The sequence below is a fragment of the Mugil cephalus genome, chromosome 9, assembly GCF_022458985.1.
Source record: "Mugil cephalus isolate CIBA_MC_2020 chromosome 9, CIBA_Mcephalus_1.1, whole genome shotgun sequence".
NCBI lineage: Eukaryota > Metazoa > Chordata > Actinopteri > Mugiliformes > Mugilidae > Mugil > Mugil cephalus.
This window is the reverse complement of record NC_061778.1, coordinates 23,673,865-23,701,664: the sequence shown is the minus strand read 5'-3', so window position 1 is coordinate 23,701,664 and position 27,800 is coordinate 23,673,865. Positions and strand designations below refer to the sequence as shown.

General features: G+C 43.1%; 2 protein-coding genes across 3 annotated transcripts in view; one reads left to right on the top strand and one right to left on the bottom strand.

The window, feature by feature from the left end:
* LOC125013397 (mitochondrial intermediate peptidase-like) overlaps positions 1 to 9,502 on the top strand; it is a 28,406-nt gene extending 18,904 nt beyond the window's left edge. Inside the window, exon 19 of the mRNA XM_047594036.1 lies at positions 9,201 to 9,502. Coding sequence (XP_047449992.1) covers positions 9,201 to 9,301 — 101 coding nt within the window. The 3' untranslated portion in view covers positions 9,302 to 9,502. The remainder of the gene's footprint in view (positions 1 to 9,200) is intronic.
* A 1,405-nt stretch (positions 9,503 to 10,907) lies between these two features.
* tnfrsf19 (tumor necrosis factor receptor superfamily, member 19) lies at positions 10,908 to 26,598 on the bottom strand. Of its 2 annotated transcripts, none has more exons than XM_047594038.1 (10): positions 26,137 to 26,598; positions 25,370 to 25,462; positions 24,680 to 24,793; positions 20,229 to 20,407; positions 20,015 to 20,100; positions 14,808 to 14,972; positions 13,417 to 13,542; positions 13,207 to 13,309; positions 12,075 to 12,328; positions 10,908 to 11,669 (listed from the first exon to the last, which is right to left on the bottom strand). In XM_047594038.1, the coding sequence occupies exons 2-10, from the start codon at positions 25,433 to 25,435 to the stop codon at positions 11,665 to 11,667; spliced, it is 1,098 nt and encodes a 365-aa protein (XP_047449994.1). In that variant the 5' UTR covers positions 25,436 to 25,462; positions 26,137 to 26,598; the 3' UTR covers positions 10,908 to 11,664. The 2 variants fall into 2 exon arrangements, with proteins under 2 accessions (XP_047449994.1, XP_047449993.1); XM_047594037.1 differs by having other exon boundaries at positions 13,417 to 13,545; positions 26,137 to 26,578.
* Positions 26,599 to 27,800: the final 1,202 nt, after the last annotated feature.

Sequence of the window (27,800 nt, the reverse complement as noted above, 5' to 3'; positions counted from 1 at the left end):
TTTACCTTAACATCAAAGCTGAAGTCAGAGTTACAAAACTACATGAGAGCATGTGCTGAAACATTTAGCTTTTCACTGCTCTGCACTCAGGGGTTGAGAAGTTCATAGCAACCATCCTGAGTTCCTGTTGGGGAATGGAAAAAGATTTGAAATGAATTAGAGGGGGCCTTTTACATTCAAAGCACTATTCAGGCAAGCAGAGGCCACAGGACTAGAGGAAGGACACAGCATCCAGAATCAGTCCGTTACACATAATCCCATCAAACAAAGACCCCTGTAAATGGAGGTGTGTAGCATTTCCCTGCTATCCCCTTAAGTGAGGTGGTACAGGGGGCACGAGGGCACGCGAGGAACCGGATCAGACTTGGCAAGGCCAATCACAGGCCAGTCTTTATCTGGTTGCCTCCCTGCCTGCTACTCAATGTTTCCCAGGAAAAAAGCGGCGTTGAAACGTAAACCCTGGTATTAAATCCAGTGCCACAGCATCTAGTCGGAGGGAAGAAAAAGGAGAGAAAGGGAAGCAGAGAGTGAAAGGTGATCGACCGACTGAACTGAACCTCGGGCCTCGCTACAGAGAGGGCTTTCATGGGCCAGACTGTTCCCATAGTCTCGACCTTCAAGCACAGAAAGTAAATCTGCTTGCGTTCGGACTTTGAGTCCCAGGACCCCGCCCGGTCTTTGTCTTTAGGAAGCTTGAGTAAAAAGGTCTTAGGACATCTTCCATAACCACTAATAAACCTTGTAGGTGTGTGTATGAATTTGAGAAGAGACAAGACTGGATAATATGAGTAATTGAGTAAAATCCTTAAAATCTTGTCATTATTTGAATGAATTTCAGTGATTTACACAACAACTGGACTTCTTTGAAGATGTTCCACCACCAGATACTTGCACTTGCACTGTGTGTGTGTGTGTGTGTGTGTGTGTGTGTGTGTGTGTGTGTGTGTGTGTGTGTGTGTGTGTGTGGAGGGTTATCAGTAAATTAGTAAAGGTGCCCTTTACTATTACTTATTATAACTACAATGACACTCTTCTACATTTATATTAAATGATTTAGGCTCTAAATCATTTAATATAAATGGGTGTAGTACTGTAGTAGTAAAGTTAGGGTACTACAACACATATACAATACTTAAAAATACCAACATTTATTAAAGATAAATCATATATTTTTTATGGGTAATTTTTGCCTACCTAATGTAGTTTTTTCTGCAGAATTGCACAAGAAATGTCTAATTTTTAAATGGACAACAATAGTAACAAGAACGACAATATGATGATAGGACAAAGTTTAAACAAAATTGACAAATGTGTTTGTAGTGATATCTCACTGATCTACTATATGTCATTTAAAGTCCATAAGTTTCCTCAAAAAGTTGGAATTGACTTTGCAGGACTTTATCTGAACAACTTTCAGTGTCTTCTCTGGGTTAAACCTCCCTCAAGAAGGCCTACACATTATGATCGTTGATGACAACAACACATTACATACCTTTTGAATACACTTTCTGAGTGTAAGTTGCAACTTCTTTTTAATTATGCAGGTAATGATGCACAAAGGGTAGGAAAGGACAAATCACCGATGGGTTAGCTCAGTAAAGCTTCCAGCAGCAACTTCACAAAACAAGCAAAAAAATGAAATGTGAAATTTAGTCTATGTATAATAATCATAGCTGGTTTTAGAAAATAACAGGCTTTTTTTTTTTTTTTTTTTTTTACCTTTGTAGCTACTCTAAATGATGTAGCTAAATTATGTTGTCTAACTACTGAACAGACACATTAAAAAAAGATGATGAGAAACAGTTTTCACCAAATAAGTATGTCGGATCTTAATGGATGAGTGCTGATAGAAAGTTGTGGCCCTTTAGTGTTGATTCTGATTTCACTCCCACAATGCAATGCAATTTAAAGTATAGTACCTATAGTCTATATATAATATACTTTGTAGAGTTTGTAGTTTTAACATAAAATCACATGTTACTGTTGGAGTTTGGTCTTTTTTTTTTTTTTACAGCAATTTCTTACAGTTACAAACACTTTCAAGAAACCAGTCCAGTTGCTCGTGTTTCAGCTTGTTTTTTTTGGATATCATTGCGCAACCCTATGTGTTTCCTTTTCTCAAAGTGAGCAAAAAACTTGGATTGTGTTGAAATGACCATTGGAGTGATTTGCCTTTTTGCAGCTTGGTGCATATAGTCCACCTACCGTGGTGAAGAAGCTTGTACAATCGTAAGTTTGTCTCAGGGGTCTATGTTTTTAGCTAACAGCCTCTAAATTGGACCAGTTTTCATTTCGTGTTTGATTTTCTTACTTTAGCACCCTTTCTGTGATTCCCTCACCGCCCTCCCAGAGGATCCAGAACCCCAGGTTAAGAACGGCTCGTGAAGTTTTGATCTCGCACTAGTGATGGATAAAAATGAAGGGATTACTGGAGTTATTATAATCCTTCTTCAGGGGGACATGAACATCTTCATTGGATTTTATGGTGTCTGCCTTTTCCATCAAATAAAAATGTTGATCTGCTACTGAAACTGGCAGAAAATCAGCAGAGGCGGTATGGTTCATCCTCTGGGAACCACAAGTGTCTGCATTATCCATCAAACAGATAACGAGTTACTTTTCAGAAAACGCAGATGTGCCAGTGGCAGACGAGGAAACGGCGGATCCTGCTGGATCAATAATAAATGTAGGGTTCATCCTCTGGGAATCCTGAATATTAACATTTTAATGGCCATCCTTTAAATAGTTATTGACTTCTTTCAACGTGGGTTCAAGTGGCCAGTAGACATTCATGATTTCTTTAATAAAATATGAATTTAGTTAAAGTCTTTTCATAAAAACTCATTTTATGTGGGCTTAGGTTTTGGCTGTTCCGTCCATTCTCTCACATACCAGTTTGGTTGGCTGAGTTTTGAAAGGTTAATCCTCTGTAACGTTGCAAGTTGTTCCCATCTTTGCTTCCTCAACAAAAAGCCTCCCGCTGCACTGTTTGTCATCACCCTTGTCTTCCTTGCGTCCTGGTCTCATCTTAAATGTGGCTTGCAGAAAAAGCTTCCTGAACTTCAAAGCTGTAATTACAGAGGCAGTGAGCCCCTGGTTTGCCTCCAGGTCTGACAGAGGTAACTGCTTTTCACACCTTGACATGTTTGAAATAGTTATGAGCAGCAGCTACTGAAGCAGCCAGAGATGTGTTTTGAAAAGCGGGCTCACAAACCCCTTTCTGGCTCACTAGGAATATAACACCAGAGAGGAGGTAAAGCCGGGGCTCAAGTTACTGCACGCTGCAGTTTGTTCGCATTTAAAATATACAAATGTGGATAATTGCTGCGCCCTCCAAGATCCAAGTGGGTGTAATTGGCCTGTAAAAGCAACCAGTTAAATCATGAAAGAACAGAACGCAGCCAAGCCCACAGCACTGGGATCAATAGCTCTCATAAAACAGCCAATTTAGGATTTGCCTTTTGATTTGTTAAAGAATTTTGATTTGTGCTGTGTTTGCAGATGCTCATTTTTCTTTATATGTGCATTTAAGGTCTGATCCGTCCATAAATTCTACCCGTGTTCAACATGCGAATAGTTTCACGTGTTGTTTGGAGGGATGAAAATGGGAGCGCTGTTTTATTTATCAAGAATGTAGGCCATCAATCAGTTTACTCCCAGTGTTTTATCTGTGATAGCCAAACTCTTTCTAGGCGGCAACTCAGATGTTTGCAGCAGTCGCTGCAGGTTGGACTGCAGTTTTGAAGCTGTTCCAGTGAGTTCTCGTCCCCAGAGCTGTCATTACCAAGACTAAGAGCTGTTCGCCTGCCACTAAGCTCTTCATTTGACTGATACCCATCGTCCACCACCCTTTGAGTAAATAAACAAATCTTTCTGTGCATGCCTCGTATTTGCCGAGAATAGAATAGCTGTGGTTATTGTAAGAGCGGGCACGAGTGTAGCTGGTGAACATTAGGAGAGGTTTTTTAGATGTGAAGCTGCAGCTTGTTTGTGGTTCAGATGAGTGATTCTGCCAGTTGGATTTACGTCATTTTTTTTTTTTTTTTTTTTTTTTTTTGGCCAGAGCTGCTGCCATAAACATAAAAGCCAAGGGCACATGGTACAATTTAAAATGAGTTTCCATTTCTCAAGGAGTACCACTCTGCTCTCTTCAGACGGCCAAAGAAGAGCCTGTGATTTAAATGTTCCCACACCAGCTTGGGAGAATTGGGACGGGAAACAGAATGAGCGTTGCACTTCCCTTTCTCAGCAAGGACTCTTGAAGAACCCTTGAGCAAGGCACTCGTCAGCCTGTTGCTCCAATGAGGCTACAGTTGTTGTTTTTTTTCGCGTCTTCTAACACCTGCTGTTTTACCCAGACTCTGTCGGCCAAGTTGGCCAACGACGCAGGCCCTGAGATGACTGTAACGGGTAGAAGCTCTGTTGCTCAATGGCTGCGTTCGAGCCATTATGAATGGAAATGGAAACTCTTAAATAGGAGATGACTCACACGGCAAAGCCTCTGTCCTGAGGCTGTCCCAACAATGGACACAAAGCACAGCTTATGTTTAGTTTGGCTCTGGTTTTTCCTCTGTGCTTGGCCAAGAGTGAGTGTACAGTTCTTCCACTGTAACAATATTAACCACTCACACAGTGTCTGTACAGCTGAAGTGCCGCTGTTGTTGTGAACCACGTGTGGCTGGATGGCCTGTGTGAACCCCGAGAGGAGGATTGAGCTAACTATTTTGATAATCGGTAGATTGGGGTTTTTTTTTTCAATCTGGTTCTAGTTTCTCAGGGGAGGATTCTCTTCTTTTCTTTGTTATCTAAATATGTTGTTACAGTCTAGTTTTAGTTTGTTGGGGCCAAAACAAGCAAATTGAAGCCTCAAATTCTTTTCAATTTTTTTAACATTTGTTGAACAATTAATAGGTTAATGATGAATTGAGATAAATCATCAGCAGGTTAGTTGGTAACGGAAATAGTCACTAGAAAAAGATTTCTGTTCATTTTTTTTTTTTAAATCCATGCCATCTGTCCTGCCCTGAAGCACCACATGTTCTGTTTTATTCTCCTCCATATTATTGAGGCTGTTTCTGGATGAATATCTCAGGACACATGAGTCCAGCTAGTTGCTACGTTTCCATTACAGACAAACCTCTCAAATATCGCTTAAACATTTTTACGCTGTCTTGAGGTGGTTTTTCAGATGTATCAATATAAATGTTTATTGCAAAAATTCAATGAAAACTGTTTTTTGGTTCAATGGAAACGTGCAAAGCGTATTTTTACTTTATCAAAACCGTTTTACCATTTACCAATGTCAATAAAGTCTGTTTGTACATGTTTCCAGTCTTGTCTCACGATATGCCATAAAAGTCTTAAATTGTCTTCACGCAAGACTTCACTATGAGGATGGACTTCAAATGAACTGGTCACATGACCTCCTGGGTTATTGCCAGTATTGTTTCCATTGCACTTAAGTGATAAACTGTTATATTGATACGTCTGAAAAACCAGCTCGTGAGAGCGTAAAAGTGTTTTACGATATTTGAGATTGCTGTTGCCAGTTTTTTATTGCGATATTTAGGTTTTGCACATTTCTAGGAGTAATGGCAACGCAGCAAATGAGAAAATGTGGGAGGGATGTATAAAAATTGAAATAATGTGTTTGATACAAGAGCGGGTAGCTGTTTATAATTTTCTGCTCACATTGTCTAGTGATTCCTAGTCTACTTTTATATGGCCCCCCTTTACCTGTGTCCTGCACTTATAAGCTTTGCGTCCGCTTTTCTCTTTAGCATCAGCCCTTATCTCTTTACACTGTGCAGATTTCACCCCGTTGGCCGGTCTTGTCGGAGCAGCACCCTCCTCCTCGTGTGTATCTGTAAAAGCGGCTCCTGAGATCAGATACTCCTCCACAGTGTTGTTATGACTCTGAGGTTATCTGTGCATTCCTCTCAAACTCTCCCAGGGATGCAGGTTGAGAAAAGACTCACTCCTCGCCGCTTATTGTTGTACCCAGACACGAGTGCTGACACCACACGGTCATCGGCGTTGAAGCCGGCAGAGTATACCATTGTGCACCTGACTACCCGCTTACACAATCACACCTCCTTTGCACCGTTAGCTCCCATTTCCCCCTCCTCCTCCTCTCTCTGCGTCTCTCATCACTCTTGTTGTTTTAACTTTTCTTGTTTAACACCACACTAACCTGTGACAGACGAGGCTCCAATCATCGGGTCCCGCCACGAACACGCAGTCAGGAAATTAAATCTATCAGAGAGAAAGTGGTGGTGATGCTGCAGAGAGTGTAGAGCCGTAAAACCAGTAGCCCCCAGCTCAGTCTGCGCACACGCTTCGCTGTAAAAATCAACCAAGTAAACAAGTGTCATGTCGGAACATGAGTGTACCTGTGCACTGTGTCTTTTGTGTTGCATATTTGAGCGGGGAAGGGGGAGATGACTAACTAATCACTGTAGCCGTCCTTTGAGTCTGAAGGATGCTTCTCTGTGGCCGAGGCTTTAGACCGGAGACAGGTACCACACAACAGTGAACAATGGTTTATGTACTTGTTCTCTACTTCTCATGACCAAATGCACATGTTCACATGAGTCTTGATGTTCTTTTTTGTTTGTTTTTTGTTATTTATTTTTTTTAGTCGTGGGTATTAACAGATTTGCCCGTGGATTCTATCAGGTCCATATGTGTTTGGACACTTAGTTCTATGATGAAATGTCTTCTTAAAGACTCTGGTCTATTGTATTATTTGCATTTGAGAACTTGTGCTGTGAACTCTCAACATGCACTGAAAGGAGCTGTAAGTGAAAGTCGCTTGAGCCATAATCAAAGTACTGGATTTTGAAAATACTGAAAGTGACCATTTCATTAATAATTAAGTCAATATCCTCCTCATTTCATCTCTTCTTTTCTTCTATAACCACTTATATTCTATTAAGTCAGTTTGTCTGAGCCAAAATTTTAGAAAGTAGAGGCCTGTGTATAGAAATGGTTGTAATTCTGATAGCTTTCCTCACATTTTGACATAAATACCCTCCAAATAAAGCTGAGTCTGCACATTAAGACCATATCCATATTTAAGTTATAACTGTAGTAAAAAAAAAACGTATCAATGTCTGCACAAATATGAACCTGTCAGTAAATAAACAAAAAGCGTGTGATGTGAAAGTGATCCCCCATATAGATAAACCCACCTGATTTACTGTTTTATTATAAAGATCATTGGTTCAACTCGCATCTGTGTTCGTCTGTGTTCTGCTCCCCGGACTGGTCAGTGCTGGATAAATATCATTCTAGTTCATGCATTATTATATTTTGCCATCTTCCTTTTTCGGGGCTAGTGGCTAGCTATTAGTTACTTTTTTGCAGCTGGATTCTTGTGGGATTTGAAATCACAACATCACACAACAGTCACCCGTGCCATACTTCAAGCTTCAAGCTGTTTGTTTTCCGACAAACAAACAAACAGCCAGTGTGTGTCCTCTGAGGAACTGCCGGTGGCTGTGGGCTACACAGACTGCTCGCTAGCTTTTTGTGAATCGTTGCATATACACAGCCATAGATTCATCAAATCACTGTCTGTCCTCTCCAAACAGTTTCCAAGGACTTCTTTGATGTTTGTATGTAACAACCTATCTAGCATCTCATTTCAACAGTTAAAAGACAAAGCAGAAAAGTCTGGAGGAGATGGATGATGAACAGACCAAGATGTCCTCTCCCCATATTGGACTGAATGTAAACCCTTTAACTCAAATGATTAATGGAATAATATTCGGAGTATTAAATTGCAACGCTCAAGCACTTTTCTATTACTAATCTTATTTGAGGTGTAACTGGATAGGTGGGCCTCACTGTCCTCTGCACGAACACGTATTAATGCCTCTTGAGCTCTCGGTAGCGTCTCCACTTTAAAGCAGCCATCAGCGTCGGCAGTGGTCACGGCAAAAGAGCATCCTTCAGCTCTGTAATTAGGGCTATCATTTCTGGTTGGAAATGGTCGCTTTCATGTGGCTGCCTGGTTCCCAGGGATCGGGGGGGGGGGGGCCCTGTGGTCACACTGCCGTCAGGCGACCCTTGTGTGTTGGTATCGCCTTGTAGCCAAAGGGCAGGGTGCGACTGGTGGGTAAGAGGAGATGATAATCCCCTTTCCAGTGCTCACATGCAAACTGTCTCTCTGCAGCACCGGTGGGTTTCTACCTGCTGAGTCAGCTCCATGGTCTCCCCAAGACACATATACGTGTGTGTGTGTGTGTGTGTGTATGTGTATGTGTGTGTCTGTGTCCGTCCATATCTCGATGTACGTTCAGGATCGCTGTGCGAAAGTCTGCGTCTCCATTCATGCGTGCCTGTGCAGACATGCTAGTGTGCAAGTGTGTGTCTGTGTATGTGTGTGTGTGCGCTCATTGGAGGTGACCCATGCAGGAAAGAGGGGGAGGGGGGGAGAGGGCCTATTTACATTGGCAGCCACACAAGGGGAAATGAACTGACTTCAAAGCGGGCGTGCAGCTGAATTGTAAAGCGAGCAAGGGAGTCCTCTACGCATGAGCTGGCAGACAGGCTCTCAAAACACACAGACATTCCCAGCGCTCGCTCTCGGCTGTCATATTTGCTCCACGACACTAGTTACATTCAGGTGTAATGAGAGTGTGTGTACAGTACACGGTTTTAGTGTTGCTACAAGCTGAAATGGAAGAGGCCGAGAATGTCACGGCTTTGTTTCCCTGCGTACAGTCTGATATCACCAAATGAAGCCTGTTAGAGGTGTTCCTGTGCCTGTTGACTTTCCACTCACGGTCTGCGCGGAAGGCGTGAAGGTTCAAAATGAAAAGGGCTTACTGTTTAGAAACAACTTTTGTTTAATCCAAAATCTGCTCAGGACAATTAGAGGTTAAAATGAAATGCACTGGACCGGTTTGAGTCCCAGAGCAGCAGCCTGTATCCATTAACTTAATGAGTTTTTTGGCTTAATTTGGAATAGAACTAGCTCCTTCCTTCAAAGGAGAAAACTGCTTTAGCCCCAGATGTTTTCTACAAGCGCCACGGTGATTTCATGTTCAAGACATTTAAAAGCTGCACTTTTCCCATTACTATGATGAGGTGAGATAAAAGTGATGGAAAATAAGCAAAAGTAAGGGTTCATCTCGGCCCCTCACCACAGCTATTCCCTCGCTTTTAACGGCCCGCCGCTCCGTGTCTTTCAGGCATGCTGCAGAGACAGCCCACCGTGGAGGACTTCGTGGACGCGCTGGTGTCTGAGCTCGACCAGAACTTTGAGACCTTCATCATGGACTCTGAGAGCTGAGAGGTGGACGCGGCTGCATGGAAACGGACTTTGCAAGACGAGGAGAGACGTCGATGCTCATCCTCACAAAGCCTCTGCACTTGGACTCTCAGCATTTTATTAGCAGTTTTCTCTTGTAGTCACATTGACTATTTTAATCTATTTGTCCCATTCCTTCTCAACACGAGTTAATATGGACAGAATTAAAGACCACCAAACCCACGTGTCGTTTGTTGCGGATTTTGGTAAAACAAAAAAACCCTTTCTGTTCTCTGGACTCCTTCATGTCACTACTAATCACACTTCAGTACATTTTACCTTGGCCACATTCTGTTCATTTCATAGCATGACAGATTTTGAGTTTGCACATAACGGTGTTCTTCACCGTCTCTCAGCACTAAACTATGCAATAGTAAAGTCTGCTCAGTGATGTGACACATCCATATCACTTTCCTGAGGTTTGAATCTTTCCTCTTTTCTTTTCTGTCACGATTTCATCAATTTAACAGCTTCTATCCGCTCATGAAATCTCCATCTCCATCTCCAACTTTGTTTTTTCCTGGTCCAGTCAGCATGAGGAAGAATACTTAATCTGCTCTTCCCGTCATGTGGGCATTGTTTAGGCTTTAAGCGCTCCATCTGTTTTGTCTGTCAGGAGTTTCGGGGGTGAGGATGAGAGAGATTTTTGTCTTATTGTTTTCCCCTATGTACAGGATAGGATGTACTGACCATATTAATAGCTGCTATGTAGTACGTCCACTGACTTCTAACGGTCAAGACTTACCACTGAAAGTAGCACGAACCAGGAAGCTGCAAACAAAGATGCTCCAGAAAGCAGAGTCTCCTCGACAACGCAGCTGTTTGATGATCTGCCGAGGCGGAACTGCTAGCTCGGACACGAAGTTGGTGGCGAGGAGTGGCGTGATTAGTCAGAGAGACAGAGGCAGCCTGGGCGAGCCGGGTGGCTCCAACCGCGCAGAAGCTGCGCTTTGATGGTCGGGATCCGATTCAGATGTTTTCTTTTCACCTCTGTGATCCGCTTCCAGTTCAACCTGAGGCAAATTGTATCAGCAGAGGTTCTACATTAAGCTGAAGCGCAGCGGCAATCTAAATGTCAGCGATCGTTGGTGGAATTTTACACACCTATCAGGTTTGTTATGAGAAGCGGAGCACTTTTTGGACGCTCGTGGAAAATTGCCATCAATGAAATTCTGGCTGAAACTTGATTTTTTTTTCAACAGATACCTTGAAAGGTGGTGTCAGTTGGTCTGTGACTGCTTATTTTATATTTTATCTTTAAAATGGAAAAAAAAAATGAAAATATTAGATTTTGCAACATGATTTTAGTCATTTATCTGTTCTTGGTTAACCAATTGCTTCAGCTCTGGAGTTGCATCATGGGAGCTGTAGGCTAGTGGTTAGACCCACATTTTAGAGCATAGGGACACTGGTATGAATCCCTTCTACATCAGAGGTTGAGGCTCCTTGAACAAACACCTTAAAAACATTGCTCCCCAGTATTCGCTTCCTTAATGGTCCATCAGTGAGTTCAGCGCTGAGTAACATCAATAACAACAGCGCTTTTGAAGCTAAAAACAAATAAAAAGTCACAAAATGAGCTTTTCAATCTTGTTCAAGTGGTTTATTTACAGCAATGATACATGGAAGTGAGCGCTCACAACCATCAACACTATAACTGTGGCGGTGGCAAACATGATGTTGGGTCATGTCCACGTTACAAAAATATCGACCTATTTCACTATTTTACAATATCTACAACACATTTATCACTTGGACATTCTTCGTCTTAACCTGCTCCGTTGGATGAAGATTGTCTTCACTGTGCAACATAATCACTTTAGACGTGTTGTCTTCACACTTCAAACTTCACACACGAAAGCTTCATGACACCAGCTGCTAGACAAAGTGGTCCAGTTTATGTTCTCCTACATGTGAAGGTGCAAGGCATTCTCAGGGCAGAGCAGAGAGGCTCCGCGGCCATGTGTCCGTACTCCTCAACGTTTGAACTTCATATGATTTTTACCTTCCAGTTCACATTCGGTGTGTGTAGATGTTTTTTTTATATATATATATTTTTTTTTTCTATGTCTTCTGCTTCGTGCCTGGCCTTTCCCCAGCAGTGCTTTCGTCTCCACATATGTACATGTTGCGCGTGGACCGTCCGAGGGGCTCTGAGGTCAGCGGCAGGCATTTCAAAGAGACAGCGTGACCACACTTGTGGGCGGTTGCTGCTTGTTGTCTGTGTGTGGTTGTGGGGGCTGGGGGTCGGGGGCTTGGTGAGTAATCTGAGACGGGATCTGGCCGCGGCTGTTGTCAAGTCCAGGGTAGGTCACGGGTGGAACACAAGCCAAAAGCAATCCATGTCATCCTGAGAAGAGAGCAGGAAGAGGGACGCAGACACGCAGCGATTAGTAACGTATCCATCCCGAGCCGGCCAAGAGCTGCCTTAAAACAGGATAGTCTTGTCTACATCAAAGAAACGTGTGCTGACTCTTGTTTCTTTTACCAGCTGCTCTTAGTTGGACACTATAAAAAGGCAAGCCGGGAGTTTGAGAGCAGTTGATGCACAAGTCTATCTCTCCTGAGGGGTTAGAGCATTCATGCGCTTTCTGTGTTTTTTGGGGTGGGAGCGGTCATGTGACTTCGCCTCCACACTTCAAGTAAAGAGTCATTTATCAGTTTGTTCTGAGGCAAATAATCTGAAATGCCACTGGACTGTCTTAATGCACCATTTTTCATCTAAGAGGAGTGTAGTGATAACCCGTCTCCTCACCTTCCTGAGTGGGCGCGGGCCGTTTGGGAAGCAGAACCTCCGTCGCACCGTCTCCACCGCTCTGTCTGCACCTCTCAGGTGAACTCTCCCTCGAGCTGCACCCTTCCCCTTTCTCCTCCGTCCTCCCCTCTCCTCCCTCCTCCTCCTCTTCCTCCAGTCTTTCTGCAGGCTGGGCGTTGAACTCGGGCTCCCCCGCAGACTCTGGACGTCCTTCCGGCTGCATCGGGGTGTCCTCCTCGTTCGGGTTTGCGTTTCTGGGAATGAAGAAATCTGTCGTTAGTTTCATCCCGAATCTTTCTTTGAGCCCACACCCTGTGGCTTGTGTCCAGCGGTTGAAAGAAATGATTTAACCACATTAAATCGTCTCTCAAGCGCCTTGAAATAATAACTAGGCTGTCCTCGAGGTAGAGTAACAGTTTAGGTAAACAGGTGATGATAGGGGTGTTAACTCTTTGACTGAAAGTGTGTTTCAGTTTGGACCCGTTGAGCTACAGTGCTCACAATCTTAATAATAAGGTAATAAGGTCCACTAGTGAGAATCACAGTCCTATGCTTAAACCTTCTTCATGTTCGTTCTAATGCTCAGTTTATGATAAATGAGCTTCAGCGAGGTGGTGATTCAACTATATACTGATTATTTGAGAGAATGTAGGTTTTTATGCTGTTAAACTGGATTGAACTCAACACAAAAGTGTTCTTTAGCCCGGCTAAATGAGGTTGCCAAAATAATAAAAACGTGTTGGTGCAACACAATGCAGTCCAAAAGTACTACAAACCACAGCTTCCAAAATGAGCTGAATCAACAGCTCTGGATTAAGCTGAGATTTAGTGCAGGGCTGTTACATCAGAATGCATTAGTTTTCACAAGTGTACCTAATGAACTGGCAAGCGAGTGTAATCGCATGTGTGACTGTAGCTTTATTTGTGGGAAGTCAGCAGAGCGGGGTAAAAACATTGCAGATTTTAATTGTTATTTCCCTGCGGGCTGAAAAATGTTTGCACTTGTAGCGTACAGCTTTAATGTAGCGCACACAGCAGCAGCTTTTCAGCCTCCGTCAGCCATTCACTTCTTTGTCTTTTACCTATAAATGTTTTTACAGTTTGAAATTTTTCAGTCACGCTGCGTCCTCACCCGTCACTCAGACTCATCTGGGACTGGAAGGGACTGATGTCCTGGCTGCGGCCCAGGCTGCAGCTCTCCTCACAACACAGAGATGGGATCAGATGAACCGGGCCTGAACATCACACACGCACACAAATGTACAGCTTTAGTCTGAAGGCAGGATAATCCCATCGCCTGTTTGGTGCCAAAACGTGGCCCAGGTATAAAAGTCTACCCTACCACAGGCGTGTCCCGGGCCGAGGTGACACTGGCAGCAGGGCCTCTGGGGGAAGTCATGGAGCCAGCGGGGGTCCAGACAGGAGAGCTCCGCCCCGAGGTACGGGCAGTCCTGAGACCTCAGAGAGGCTGCTGAGGAAACACATCAGAAACAGTCGATCAGCAACCTGCTGACACCGCAGTCTGATGCATTTACATAGGCTTTATAAATTGCATCGTGCAGCAATGTTAGGAATAAACACAGACAATTAAAAAGAACTATCTGAAAGCAGCTAGCATCATTAGTAAGAAACAACATGGCAACCCAAAATAAGGTTTGATTAGATTAGATTCTACTTTACTGTCATTCCACATCTACAGGTACAAAGCAACGGATTTTGATTGAGGTGCTATGAACATATTATGCGGATTTGTGCATTAAATGTAAGTAGACTATAAACAGGAACTATAACATAATTTCCAATAAAAGAAAATCTTAGATTAGAAAATGATTTGTTAGCTATTATTGCATCTATTAACTAGTCCAGGTTTAAAGCCTGTATTAAGGCGGTCTCGTTAAATGTACTGCAGGCACATGTATAGAAAAACAAACACGGAGGACGTTTAAGAATAATCTAAAGAAACCAGTCTGGAATGTGATTGTTTGTAACTGCTTCTGGCTGACTAAACCTACACACTCTCTCTTATGTGCTGGGAAATGCCTCACAACCCTCGGGTCCACGAATTAAAATTCCTTTGTATAATTTTAAAAAACAGCTCTGGTGATGGGTGGGGTGGATATCTCCGTCAAACTACGGGCAGAACGCGAGCGTTCACTTTAAGTGGAGAATAAAAACTGGTCACGCCTTAATATCTTCCACGGCGCTCTTTGTTTCAGGTGAGTTTACCAGAGATAAAATGATGTCATTAACTCTTTGCCTCGGGACGTTTCACATATGCAACATCAGGGTTTAATAAAGCAGAACAGCGCGTCCTGTTTGTACAGCTGACAAAGGAGGAACAGTGTCATGTTGGTACAGTGCTCTCCTTCAGCTGCCTCAGTCAGAGCTATAGAATACCTACATGTATGCAGATCTTCCACCACACTCAGCTCAAAGCACACGCCTGAGATAAACAATCATAATCTTATCTCCATTATTTGATGTTTTATAACTTTTCTGGAACATGTATGAGCTTTTTAATTTGGAAATCTTGACTGCAGCACATATAGTACGAGAAATGCTTTGACTGGCGTGGGTACAGAGTTCATTACTGGCTGCAGAGAACCTCGTGCAACGGAGAACTACATAGAAAGCAGCCATCGCTAAGCACCAAGTGTTTTTCAAAGCCTCTCTGTGGTTCGCTTTTCGGACACGGGGAAAAAAGCAAAACGTGCTGCTCTGATGCCGACTCACCACTGGGCTTCTTCTCCAGCAGCTGCCTCTTGCAGTAGATGACACAGAGGACGAGCAGGGCCAGCAGCACCGTGGCGAGGGCGCTGCAGATGACTGCGGCCAGGGCCATGTCCCGCGGACTGGTCACCACCGAGGGGAGCGGCACCAGGTTCACTCGCCCGCTGCCTGCAAGGACAGTCGACAGCAACAGGAGTGTGAGGCGATTTCTCGTGTCACGAAATTGATGTGTAAATCTTCGTATCGATATCACACCAAAAGTAAATTCACTTTTCTGAGAGTTGCAGACACATCAAATGGCTAAAATAAAGACCATCTATTTTGCATGTCAGCCAACCACAACCTGGTAACATTAGAGAAACTATTCCTCCTCACCTCAGGCCACTCATCTGTTTGCTAGAGTGTAATGAAATAAGCGCGGGAGTTCAAAGAGAAAGCGCCTGTGGTGGATTCTCTCTTTATCTGCCTCTGCCTTGTTCTCTGCACAAGATGATTTACAGGCATTGTAGCCCTCAGCCCTCAGGCTCCCTCGCATGCCGCTCACACAGGAGGCAGACATGCCGGTCAGGCTTCTGAAACAGGTCGGACATGAGCGTGTTTGTGCCACACAGCAGGACAACAGAGAGAGCTGTTGTGGCGTTTTTTTTTTTTTTTTTTTTTTTCTTTAAACGCTCGTGTGTGACGCCGCGCACTGATTGCCTGATCAAGCTGCCCTCGCAGTCCTCGCCGTGCCCGAGGGGAAATGTGACGTCAGCGTTTGTCCCCACCTTCGAGATCGTTCACCCAAACTCTTACAAGGAATGCCGCTCTTTCAACAAGTTCCCGCGAATGCAGAATGTAAGGATTTAATAAGGCTTAATGCTAAATGGCACCGCGTAAGACAGAAGAAATGTTTGCGCTGGTTGAAAAGTTGGCTTCTGCTGCCTGTAATTATCTCTTCAAACACTCTGCTGAGCTGAATGCACCACACGTGATCCACGTGTGTAAACTAAGACGAACTTTAATAGAGGGATGAGCACAAAACAACTAATTATTAGCTGGTTTTAGTATACCGTTCAGCGCTTAATTACTTTTCTGGCACAATTTGTGCAAACATGTTGCTAATGTAAACCTCATCAACAGTATTAGCATCCATTTGGAGCTGTGTTTCAATCTTTTTTTTTTTGGATTCTTAAGCTCCTAAATGCTTCCCTGCGTTCTCTGAATAGCTGCTAACCTTTGACATTAGGTGCTGGGAAAGTAACATAAAACCAGCTCTAATCAATGAGCGTGTGTTAAGCAAATTCGGGTGATAATAAAAACATTGACACTGTGTTACAGCCTATTTCATATTACACGTCTATTATATGTACATGTACGACATTTGCATAATTTTGTATTCAGTGATCCAAACACAAATGGACACTTGATGCATCTCTAGTCAAATAGCCCGTTACATACTGTACTTATAACAGTACACTAGCCTGTTCCCCATGTATTCAGGTGAAGTTCTAGCTAGAGGCTCAACAACATGTATTAACATAAAATATGGTCAAATGTGTCCCAGAGAATCGTCCACTGGTGATCAAACTGAATTAAAAAAAAAAAGCAGTATAAATCAGATCTTTTATTATTTCTTCTTTTGTTATTATAGCTAAACTGACTTTAACGTTAAACACCGCAAATGGCAACATACAAAGACCTATATTGTGAAATAATTTGGTCTTCAAAGCGGTAATCACTATTTCCAGTCAAAACAACTACACCACACCTTTCCGAAGTTACGAAAATCATCAGCCGGCATTATCTGCAGCAGCTCATCCCTGATCCTCTGCAGATGTTAATCACAGAAATACGTTACTTTTCAGACAGACATCCGCTGTGATGGCTGAGATGTCAGGATGCGAGCTGCACGTCCCACATGGCAACCCCAGCTTTAAGAGAGAACCCTCTAAAGACCACGTGTAACCAGCTTCACGTAATCATCTCTGATCTATAAGAGTAATCAGATATACGTTATATATGTGTATGTATATATGTATGTATGATAGTGAGGGTGTGGCTTCACAAACAGTGAAAGTAAGCGCTCAGTTACCAACAAGTACGGCAAACACTATGAATGACTTTTTGTTTGCAAAATCCCTTTGCAGTTGGCTCTGCTGTTTGCCCTTTGGTGTATTAATCATAAAGGCAACTGGCTTTTCACATTCAACCGCTCTTTGTTGAGCAATGTAAACATTGTTTTAGCTTTGGACCATTTTTTTTTTTATTCAGACAGATAGGGGATAAGGGTATTTTAACATTCCTTCTAAGAGACTTAGTTTGACCCAGAGGGCACAATAAAAGGACACGTTCAATTTAAGCACTGAAAAGTACATAATGTCGGGAACGTGACTTTTTACTTGCTGCTCTGAATAGCTTACAGTTCATGTAAGAGTATTTTTTATTTAAGAGCTGAATGTTCAACAGTCAGGTTTCACCATTTAATTGCATTCTTTCATTTGAAACTGAATATAAAATTTAAAAAACCTTAATATAGGCATCTACTGGATTTTTATTTAAGTTTTAGACTCCTGACAGGTTCACCGTCTTCTATCTGACACCTGACCATTGTGTTTAAGCTTGGTTTTCATTGTCAAGGTCAAATTCAGCTCATCCGAGGAGAGCATCCTCCCTCCTACAGCACAAAGGCAGCTTGTTATCAGAGACCCAGCAGCTGCAGCAAACACAGATAAACACTGGCCTATTGAAGGAACCTCACCTGCTGATATTATCTCCACACAAACCAGACCAATAAACCACAGCCTTTCACAGGCTCTCTGCCTGTTGACTCTATGGAATGCTGCACAGTCCAAATAAAAGAAGCACTCTTTACACCTCTGAGGGATCCTTGACTTTTGTCTGCACAAACTCTTTTAAGAGGCTCTTTAGAAGAACTGTTTTACCCGGTGCTCTGAACAAAAGGGCACACATTTTTCTGGTGTGAGAGCTATACAAACAGTGCTATTGGTTTTCATCCAGAGACATTTGTTATGCCTCTAAATACAAAAATATGTATCGAAAATCTATCTTTAGAATCTATCTATAGAAACTAGGTTATTGTTGTTAAGTTATATAGTTTTGATCATGAATTCAGTTTCTTCCACTAACTTTTAGTTGCGTAATTCATATAGTATTATTAAAGGGACTGCAACTTTACATCCCCGTTTTGTCTTATGAAAATAAACTTGATATGTCTGCTGGAATGATTTATAATATTTGAAAGCCAAGGCGTTGTTTAGGGTAAAACATTTTACAATCATCACTTCTTGTAATGTGGCAACACCAAACACCATTACTGCTGTGAGGTTGTGGTTTTATAATGAGACAGCGGCAAGAATAAACTGTTCTGCAGCGAGCAGGGATCATAGGTGCAGACATCTGAGTGACTTCAGTGATTTTTTAAATGCTCTGCCTTGAATTGCTGGCAGGCAGGTACAGCTCCATTTTTACGTTAAGCTTCCAGAGCAGATTGTTTTGTGCCATTTGTGGTGAGGACCCAGTTTAACATAAACTCACATTTTCTTTGTTTAGTTCCCTGATCTACAAACTTAACAATAGCATATAAAAACTATAACAGTAGTTGCCTGCTAGCTATATTAAAAAGATTTTTTCTCTGTTCACTCTGACTTCTGTGTTAATGCAATTGGACGATGAAATACGACAAAACAAAGGGCAGGTAGCATTTTTTAAATGTATGTGTATGAGCCTGCATGCGTGTTTTCTCTGAGGTCTACCGTGACAGTGAAAAACTTCAGCAGATGAAACACATTAAAGCGGCTGGAGGAATCCATAAAACACAAGCTCATTTTTACTCTGCCTCAAAAGGGCCACTGGGGGAAAGGGAGGAGAAGAAAGGAGGGGGCTGAAGATTTACAGTCCACCCTAGACGGCGACTGCCTCCCCTGCACAGCTGCACCGTCGCTCCAGGCCAGTGTGGCCCATTAGAATGATCTGCCCTTTAAGTTTTCACCACCCTCCTCAAGATAACACGGAGAGGGAGGGGACAAGACTTTGAAACATTTGGAAAAGCTCCACGGAGAGTCCCCGTAGGAGCTAACTACCAGCTATGTTCTCAGACACAATGGCCATTTTGTTTCACTGGCCTCCTCCTGTATCAAAACGGGGAAGCTACACAGATGGACAAATGAGCAGACGGAGGGAGGTCACTTGTTTTCACACAGTAATGCTGCTAGTAACATTTAAAAAAGAAAGAAATCAAACAGGGCTCATGTGCAAACAGCAGGCTATTTTTTTTTTTAGAGTTGTCTGATATCCCAGAGCTGTCTCCATTTATTTAACACAGGGGCGCTAACTCTGGCTGGGATGGCCCCGACGCTCGCGTTGCCAAAAAATCTCTTCGGAAACAGCTGCAGTATCTTCTGCCATCAGGAAGTCACACTCAATTACCAAAGGTATAAGTTCATTCGCCTGTTGGTTTTATGTGGAAACCTGAAATCATTTCACTCGACTACTTATAAAGGCCAGAAGAAAGAAGTCAGTTGGATCTGCAGCTCGCTGGAATGTGGGACCTGCTTTGTGAACATACTGTGACACACCTCCTGCCTCCCTTTTTGCATAATGGCAATAGGTATAAAGGCAAAAAGAAAACATGTACAACAGTGCAGTAGTTGTGAGGTGTGTTTTGTCTGGAAATGTCAACGGAGGTTTAGTGGAAGTTTGCTCGTTCTTTCCAAATTGAGTCCTGAAAATGACTGACATGCTCTGAGCTAATGTAATCCGCTGCTGGCAAGTCCACTGTTTTGTTAGTCGTATCCATTTCAGTTTTTTCAAATGTGCAGCTAGTAAATCCAAGCATTTATTTGCACATATAGCCTAGCTGGGTGGCTCAGTGAGACTTAGTGAATGAAATATGGCTCGCTCCACCCTTTCAAGGCTGTGGTTCTGGTTACTCCGTGGACCTTGTTCTGGCATGTTGTGTGTGTGCGGGTTTTGTTGTGTCGCTGCGGCCCCCGGGTTTTGGTTCTTGTAGCGTTTGGCTAAGAGTTCAATGGTTTGCCATAGATGGCGGTGTTTGCTTTTAGACTATTGTATCCCTGTTGTTTCATGTTAAAAGATCAGCTATTGTGAATTGGGGATGAATGGCCGGTATTTATGAGAACATTTGACAAAGTGTCCCACTGATGTCAGGCCAAGTGTTGGATGAGCTCGGAGAAAGAAAAGGTGCTTACAGTTGGGCTCGTAAGGAGGTGGAGGTTCCCCGCAAGGTATGCACTCCATGTCTTGGAAACCACTTAATTTAGTCTTCCGGTAATATCTGTTGAAGACACACCATTACATTTCTATTAAGCAAAAAAGTATTTTTTTTAAATGCTGTAAATTAGGAGTAGCAAACTCTTCTACATCTCTGTTCTGCAGGTCTAATTCGTAAAAGCGTTCTCTCACCCTGGCAGACAGTCACCGCACACAGCGTTGCTGGTGGTGGAGCAGTTGCCCTTCTGGAAGCGGTTGATGAGGCCACAGTCCAGGCAGGGCTTGCACTTCTGCAGACTCCGGTCCTCTTTGAAGCGACTGCTCCGACAGGGCACGCACCGGGCATCCTCTCCATAACCAAAGCCACATTCCTGCAGGGATTAACAGGAGAAATACACCGGGTAAGAGGTGGGGTTGGTGGTTTGGGGTGATGTGCAGCTGCTGAAAAGAGCGCCTGAATGAGGACTACTGGGGGTCTGGAATTAAAGAATGATCTTGGCTCACAGGATAAGGAGAGAACAATGGCCTGCCTCTTTTGAGAGTCCATCTTACACTGGCAATAATCTCCCTGACTCTCTCAGTATGAATGAGTGGCCTTCCGCTGCAAGACCCAGAAAGGCCGTGCATTTGAATAATAAAGGCTCTAGGGGACACCCACTGTTGTATTATTGCAAGTTTATTGCTGCGTTTTTGTGTGACTCCCTCTCCAAGCAGACTCAGCGAGTGTCCCGTTCATTGAGAGGCCGGCAAGAAGGAAACGCTTCAGGATTATGGGGAGGTATATGGAGAAAACAAGATGAATACTCTTTTTGTGTACAGCGTAGCTTCCTATGAGAAGGACCTAATGCTAAACCACCTTCTGGATGTGTTCACCTGAGTCACACCACAAAAGGTATATTTGTATAAACACCACAACGTATGAGGTAAGTGTCAAATATGTATCTTCTTTCACTTATGTGTATTCAGAGTGACAAGGTTCATTTGAAATGCCGCAGTTCATCTCGTTCTGTTTTCTTTCCTGCTTGAAAGACTTGTGACTTCAATGAGAAACTGACTTTTGCATTACGGCTGACATCACTGTCCACCAGACAGGGTAAAGTATCCCTGCAGCGGTGACATCATACATTGATCACTCACTATCTGCTCCACAGCAGCTGTCCTCCTGTTATCCAGTTTTGCCACACTGCAATCCAAATCCAGGAGGATAGACAGAGAGGGGAAGAGAGAGAGGGGGGGGGGGGGGGCGAGGTGCTCATATATCATTAAAGTGAAGGTCAGCTTCAAACAGGGCTTCTCTCTTCTCTTCTCTCTTCGCCCGTGTCCCGTTTCACTGCCCGGGCATGCAGTCCTGCTGGAATGTGGGCAGAAGATTCTGATATGGGGGTTGGGTTTGGCAAGAAATAAAAATGGTCGGAGGCAAAGATGTGATCTTGTGATGGCACCGCAGAGTCGGGACAGAAGATGAGGAATTCAGTCCTTCCAGCCAAACACATGTGAGCCTGACATTGAACCCTTGAGCCAGGCCTGGCCCAAGGTAGACCAGCTAGACTTGGACTATTGCAGCTGTTGCTATGAGCCCTCCATATATGGGCTTATGCTTCAGCGGGGCAGAGCAGGGAACCCAAGGAGGGAGAGGATAGGGGTGACTGACGAGTGATAATGAGGGGAAAGGCGGAATAAGAAGACCTGGCTGGTCGTAGTTGCGTGCCATGATCCGATCTTGCCTCGAGTCCCAGGCCGGGGCTGGCGGAAAGACGGCCACGTCCCAGAACCCCCGACGCTCGTCCTCAAGAAAGAACTGCAGGTCCAGCCGCTGCCCGAGGATCTCACGGTTATTCTGTGACCCACTTCCACACATGAAAAAAGGGGGCCCCGGGATGACTCATCCTCACTCAACCCAGCACTGGCATATGCCCTGTCCAAGGGACACCACATGGTAGGATGGGCTGATGAGATGTAGGCACAAGCGGGTCAGAGCACCGAAACAAAGGAAAACAGAGCCAACTCTTGCCTTTCTGGTTTCAGCGCAGATCATCAAGGAGCGATCTCTTTCCCCTTTTATCCCTGTTGACAAAGCTCCACAGAGCTGACACCCTGCACTGACTGAGACTTGTTTAGCAGCTAGAGGGAAGACTATACTCTGATGTCTAAGTTAGTATTCATATGAGGCTTTTGTAAAACAAAACCACATTGAAACAGACATTAATACAAAAAGTTGAATTTGTTAAAAATCCCTGAAAAACATTTCAGGTGCTGTACTGGTCATAAAGATGAAAATACAACATAAAACAACCTGATTTATATCTCTGTTATAAGGAGATGGCACTTTCTTTTATATGTCAAATGAGATAAGAGGGGGAGAGAGGATCAAGTGTGTATAGACATTGTACTTTGTCGAGGTTTAAATGTCAGAATCTATCTGAAAAAGAGAAAAAAAGCGTATGCTTAACATCCCTTTCCCTTTCCCTGTCCTGCTGTCCGTATCTCCCGATCTAGTTTGGGGGGAGACTGCAAAACATAACAACAGTGTGGAGGAGAGAGAGGGGGCGAGCGGGCTGGGACGTGAAGCATGTTCAGACGCACGGATAATTCAGAGATTAGGAGTGAATCACAAGGGGACGGCCTGTCATCTGATCTGGCGATGAAACAACACTAACAACAATGTCAAGTTAGTAAAAGCAGAGTTTTGTTCGGGACACTTTCACTTTGCTTTGTTCTTGCGTCTTGTTCAAACTTTCACTCCTGTCTGACTTCTTTTAATCACAGCAGCAGAACTCGGGTGACTTTTGACTCTTCTGCTGCGTGTGCACGCCGTGTTAGTCTCTCTCTCTGTAGCCATTGCCACCCACAAGTCCTTTGTCCCGACTGTGGCTGGAGGAAGTGTTACACTCTTGCTACATATCACAAGATGTTGACACATCAAAGTTGTGTTCCTGCATTTTTATTTGCCACAGCATGCACTGGAAAGCAAAGCACCCCATCTCCTTCATGCTTGACACAACTAAGCAGACTAAGTAACGCTGCTGGAATGAAATATGTCGGGGAGAAAAAGAATGACTGGTTTTATGGACGCTCCCTCTGTGTGGGTGGTTCTTTAAGCTACAGTTAGCGTGGAGGGGCTAATTGATGTTTGTCAGCCTGCCTCAGAGTGCCTTCCAGAGGCAAACTTCCAGAGCAAACTGGGCCACATTCCTCTGGGATCTCTATGGCAGCTGCACAGAGGGACTCCAAAAGTCTGCTTCCCTCCCAACAGTCAGCCTTGCCTTTCAGAATATGGACAGATTGTCTTGGTTACCCAGAGCTCAGATCACAAGTAGTTTCTCTGGGAAAGTTTCACGGAGTGCAGGCCTAGGTCTCCACTTTGAGCCGGCATCCCGCTACCTTCACAGAAAGAATGAGGCGGCCAATTATTAACCAGGACCCCAGGGTGGCTAGCAGCATTCATGCCTGTTGAGCTGCCGGAGGAACACGAGGACTACTGAAGCGTATTACTAACCACAGGGTGCATGTCTGTGTGCACTGAGATTAAAGGCAACTGGACTTAAATGCATGTGTGCAACAGATGTCAAGGGTGATGCAGAGTTTTTTTTTTTTTTTTTTATCAGCACTCTGAGCGTAAACTCACCTCAAGTCAGTTTACCATATGTTTTATTTGCAGAATATTCTGTACTTAGGGCTGCCATTGGTTTTGATTGTACGAACATATTCCTGAACTATGTGATTTAACTACTGTATATAGTAAAATAAATAAAAACGAATCTTATGAGGACAAAACTGCCCTCACAATCTGTAATATTCTGAGTTTTTTTTCTCATATTTAGTCAGTTAATTGGGATTCTACATGCAGTTTTCATTCAACTTTTTGATGTCGAAACACAAGGAACTGCTGCTTAGTAGTTGCATATGGTTGAAAATGATTATGGAATATTTCTGCTGTGCACCAACAGTTGCTAATAAATCATATGCAAATAGTAAGATACCTTAATTTTGATGTTTGATCACTGTGGTTTACCCACTTTTCCATCACTGTCTACACTTGCAAGAGTAAGTAGGCGCATAGCTGCTGCCAAAGAGGAAAGCCTGTGCTTACCAAACTTAACTGACACTACAGAGGCCTGTTTGTACAAAGCACACAAAAACCTGTGGCTAAGGTGCTGGAAAAAACTCTATTCCCAGCAGAGAGAGCAGCAAGCTTAGGCATGGCTTGCTTCAAACAGTGAAGACAATAAGTTGGACGGGGTGCAATGGGGAAAGACAATGGAAGCCATTCAGCTGCAGAAGGTCAAAAGTATGGGTGTGACTGATTAAAGAAGGGTCGGTGTTCTACAAAAGCTAATAACGGCTTGGCTGTTCTCCGCATGAAAGGGAGGAAGTAATAAATAATGTTGGTTCACTGGATAACATGCACATATCTAAACAGAGATGTTCATTCCTTTCATAACCCCCCCCCCCCCCCCCCCCCCCCTCCTTGCCCCCACCCCCAACAAGAAAATCCATCCAACTTTCTTTTTTTTTTTTTTTTTTCAGTTTAGGGAAGTTGTTTCACACAGCCTGTTGTGGATTCATACACTCCTACTCTTAAATAAACAAGAGACAGTTCATACAGGTAAGGTGATAAAAGATAGAAACAGTGCGGTTCCCACCTTTGAAAGCTCCTGTCCTGCATCACACTGTTTGCAGGGTTTACAGTTTCCAAAGCGGTCCTTGTACTCCTGCTCTCTGCATTCTCTGGTGTCCTCCTCGGCTCTCACATGAATCTGAGTGGGACAGTCATTCCGTAAAACTTAGAGATTCCTGCGTTTGATCACCACTTTTATCCATAACAGATACAGTCATTCCGCAGCTATGCACCGCAGTGTCTCATAATACACCAAAGGAGTCAAAGCGCGCCTACTTTGAGCTCAAAAAATCAGTCTTATACTGCAGGGATGAGACGAGATCAAACTTTAATGAGTCATGTGGGAAAGGTGTATGAATCTAAAACAACAATACTGCGAACATCACGGGACAGGTGAGAGTCTAGATCGCAAATACAATCGGGACATAAAAAATAAAAGGATACGCAGCACTGACAGTGAGGATTTCACACATGGAGTGACCAGTCACCTCTATGACGCTGGTGTGCAATGAATATTGTGCAAACGCTGAAAATGTTGAAGTTGTTGGCTTTTGCAAAATTTAACATACAATTATTCAGGCACCGTGTGTGCAGTGTAGCTTTGCTCCATATAATGCTTCACGATTGCAATAAACAAGAGACACAATGATAATGGGGCTTAATGAACAACAGCTAACACAGGAAGCACACACAATGGAAAAAAAAAAACACTTACCAAAGCTGAATATATCACATGCGCAGTTAGCACAAGTGAGAAGGTGTGTTGAAGCATCCAGACCATTTTGATGGACCCCTTGTTGCTCTGCAGCTGCAAAGGGAACAGGACAATCATATGAATGTTTGGCCACAAAACGGACTTTTTTCATTTTCCAGGACGAGTTGGCTCAAACTTTTGAGACCACATGGTAAAATTTGATTTTGAGCGTTTACTCCAAATACTGACTTGTTTGGGCTTGTTTATCCTCTTAAATGCCACAGATTATTATTATTATTATTATTATTAATAAAGATTTTTTATTAATGAACTTTAGATGGTACCCTAAAGAAAACAGGTATTGCAGGATGAATTTTTGGGTAAGCCGATGCACTATCGCAAATTATGTATTTTAGACCCAAATATAAAACATGGAAGTCAATAATTTTAATATTCCACAATGTTGATAAAACAATATTTACTATAATAGCAAAAGGGATAGTTAAAGGGTCAACATTATTCAAAACATCATACCAGAAAACTTCAATTGCGGTATGTCATTTTTCTTTATGTCCTCAATATTCAACCAATATTTTAACAATAACTAAACACAAGAATATCCATACAATAGAGAAAGCGATGGCTCGTATCGTTTAACTCTGTCGATAGAATATCATAAGTAATACAATATCCCTTTAAAGACAAGAGGTTTGTTATGGAGTCCTGCTGTATCCTTCAACAACCCAAGCCTCGATAACTGTCCCAAACTAAGCAAATGTTCTCCTTACCTGCTTAAAAAAAAAGAGCCTGCTGTTAAAAGTGCTGGTTCGTAAAAGTCGAAAGCAGACCGGTGAGAGCTGTGGTGGCGTGTTTCCCGCACCGGTCCGGTCCGCTCACCATGTCAGCGCTGTTCCTCCAGCCCAGCTCGACACGACTCCGAGCGGCGGAGGAGCTCCAGGACAGCCTCAACGCCGAGATCAAAGGCGGGGAGAGGGGCTGGCTTTATGGATCTGATCTGTGATCAGCCTGTCTACATCAAAGACCCGGTCCCACACACACGCGCGCACACTCATACACGTACACACACACGCGCACACACACACACGATGTGATCAATAACCATTCAGCTGCGTTCTGCGTAGAAATATGCTGCACAAATGAGGAAACACAGGAGTCGTGTTACTCAGAGCCACCCTCTCTCTTCTAAGTCTGCGTGTGGTTTATTAGATGGCTTCGCCTTTTCATAGCCAAAAGTGACCGCCAAACTAAGGTCCGCTGACCACATGATGGTCTCTTTACAGCGCCCCTGCGGTCCCTTCCCATGAGTTTGGTTTCGCGTTTATCAGCTTGTACTTTACTGCGTGCCTACTGTATTTGTAGGTTGACAAAATTTAATTAGTTGGGAAGCTTTCAACTTTATGAGCTGCAGATGTCATGACATCAGTGGATGTTCCCAGATTGGTTGACTCTGGCTAACTCCTAATGGGAAGGGCATGGTTCACTTTTAAGTTGACCTTGTTTTCATAGTATGGCAAGACAGTAGACTATGTACTTTATCTATAGCTACAACTAACTTATCTTACACATAAAAATAAAATGATAAAAAATAACTTGTAACTTAGCTCTGTTTTATTTATTTGTTTTTGCAAATGCAAACACTTTTGCTTAGTAAGTAAATTCTTAATGAAAAAAGTGGGTTGAAGTCTTCATATAAACATTTTGTTTCCTTCACAAATCTTTAACCGTGCGTTCCATATGCAAGTTACAATAGTTTGTGGCATCAAGCGCAGCAGCTGTTTTGACAAAGGCCACACGGACATAATGTACTCATTCATATCTGGCAAAAATGGTGAGTTGTGTGCATGCTGGTGTGCGTCTGAGCTGTGAAAGGCAAAGACACAGAGGACAAAAGTTCAGCACTGCAGCAAAAGTGGCCAATTACTGTACAAGTCTGGACATGTTGTAGGCCTATATCAGTTCCAGGAAATCAGTGTCTACATTGCAAGTGTAATTAGCAGTTCCTTAGCCTACCACAGAATATTGATTCGATTAGAGATTATACTGATCATTGATTATAGAGTGTAGTTAATGCACCTTGTAACAAACCTGCTATTGTCATTACTCCGACTGACTTAATGTGTCACAACACGTGTTTTGTTTAGTTTTGCTCATTTAAGTATGTAGGAAATTAACAGGTATAGAAAATAAATAATAATAAAAAAATCTCTTTTTGATATTTCTTTGTATTTATTTGTTGAAGTCAAATCTGTAGACCTGTGACCTGCATGGCAGTGTGACGTGTCATCTAGCGGTGACAGCATGGTGTTGCAGTCAAACTCCATCCAGACATTCAAGCTTTGCTCTTGTCTCCATCTACTGGTGTCAAGATTTACTAGCACCTCTTTACTGCCCCTGAAATGTTTTACTGCAGCTGAAATAATTGTTATTTGTT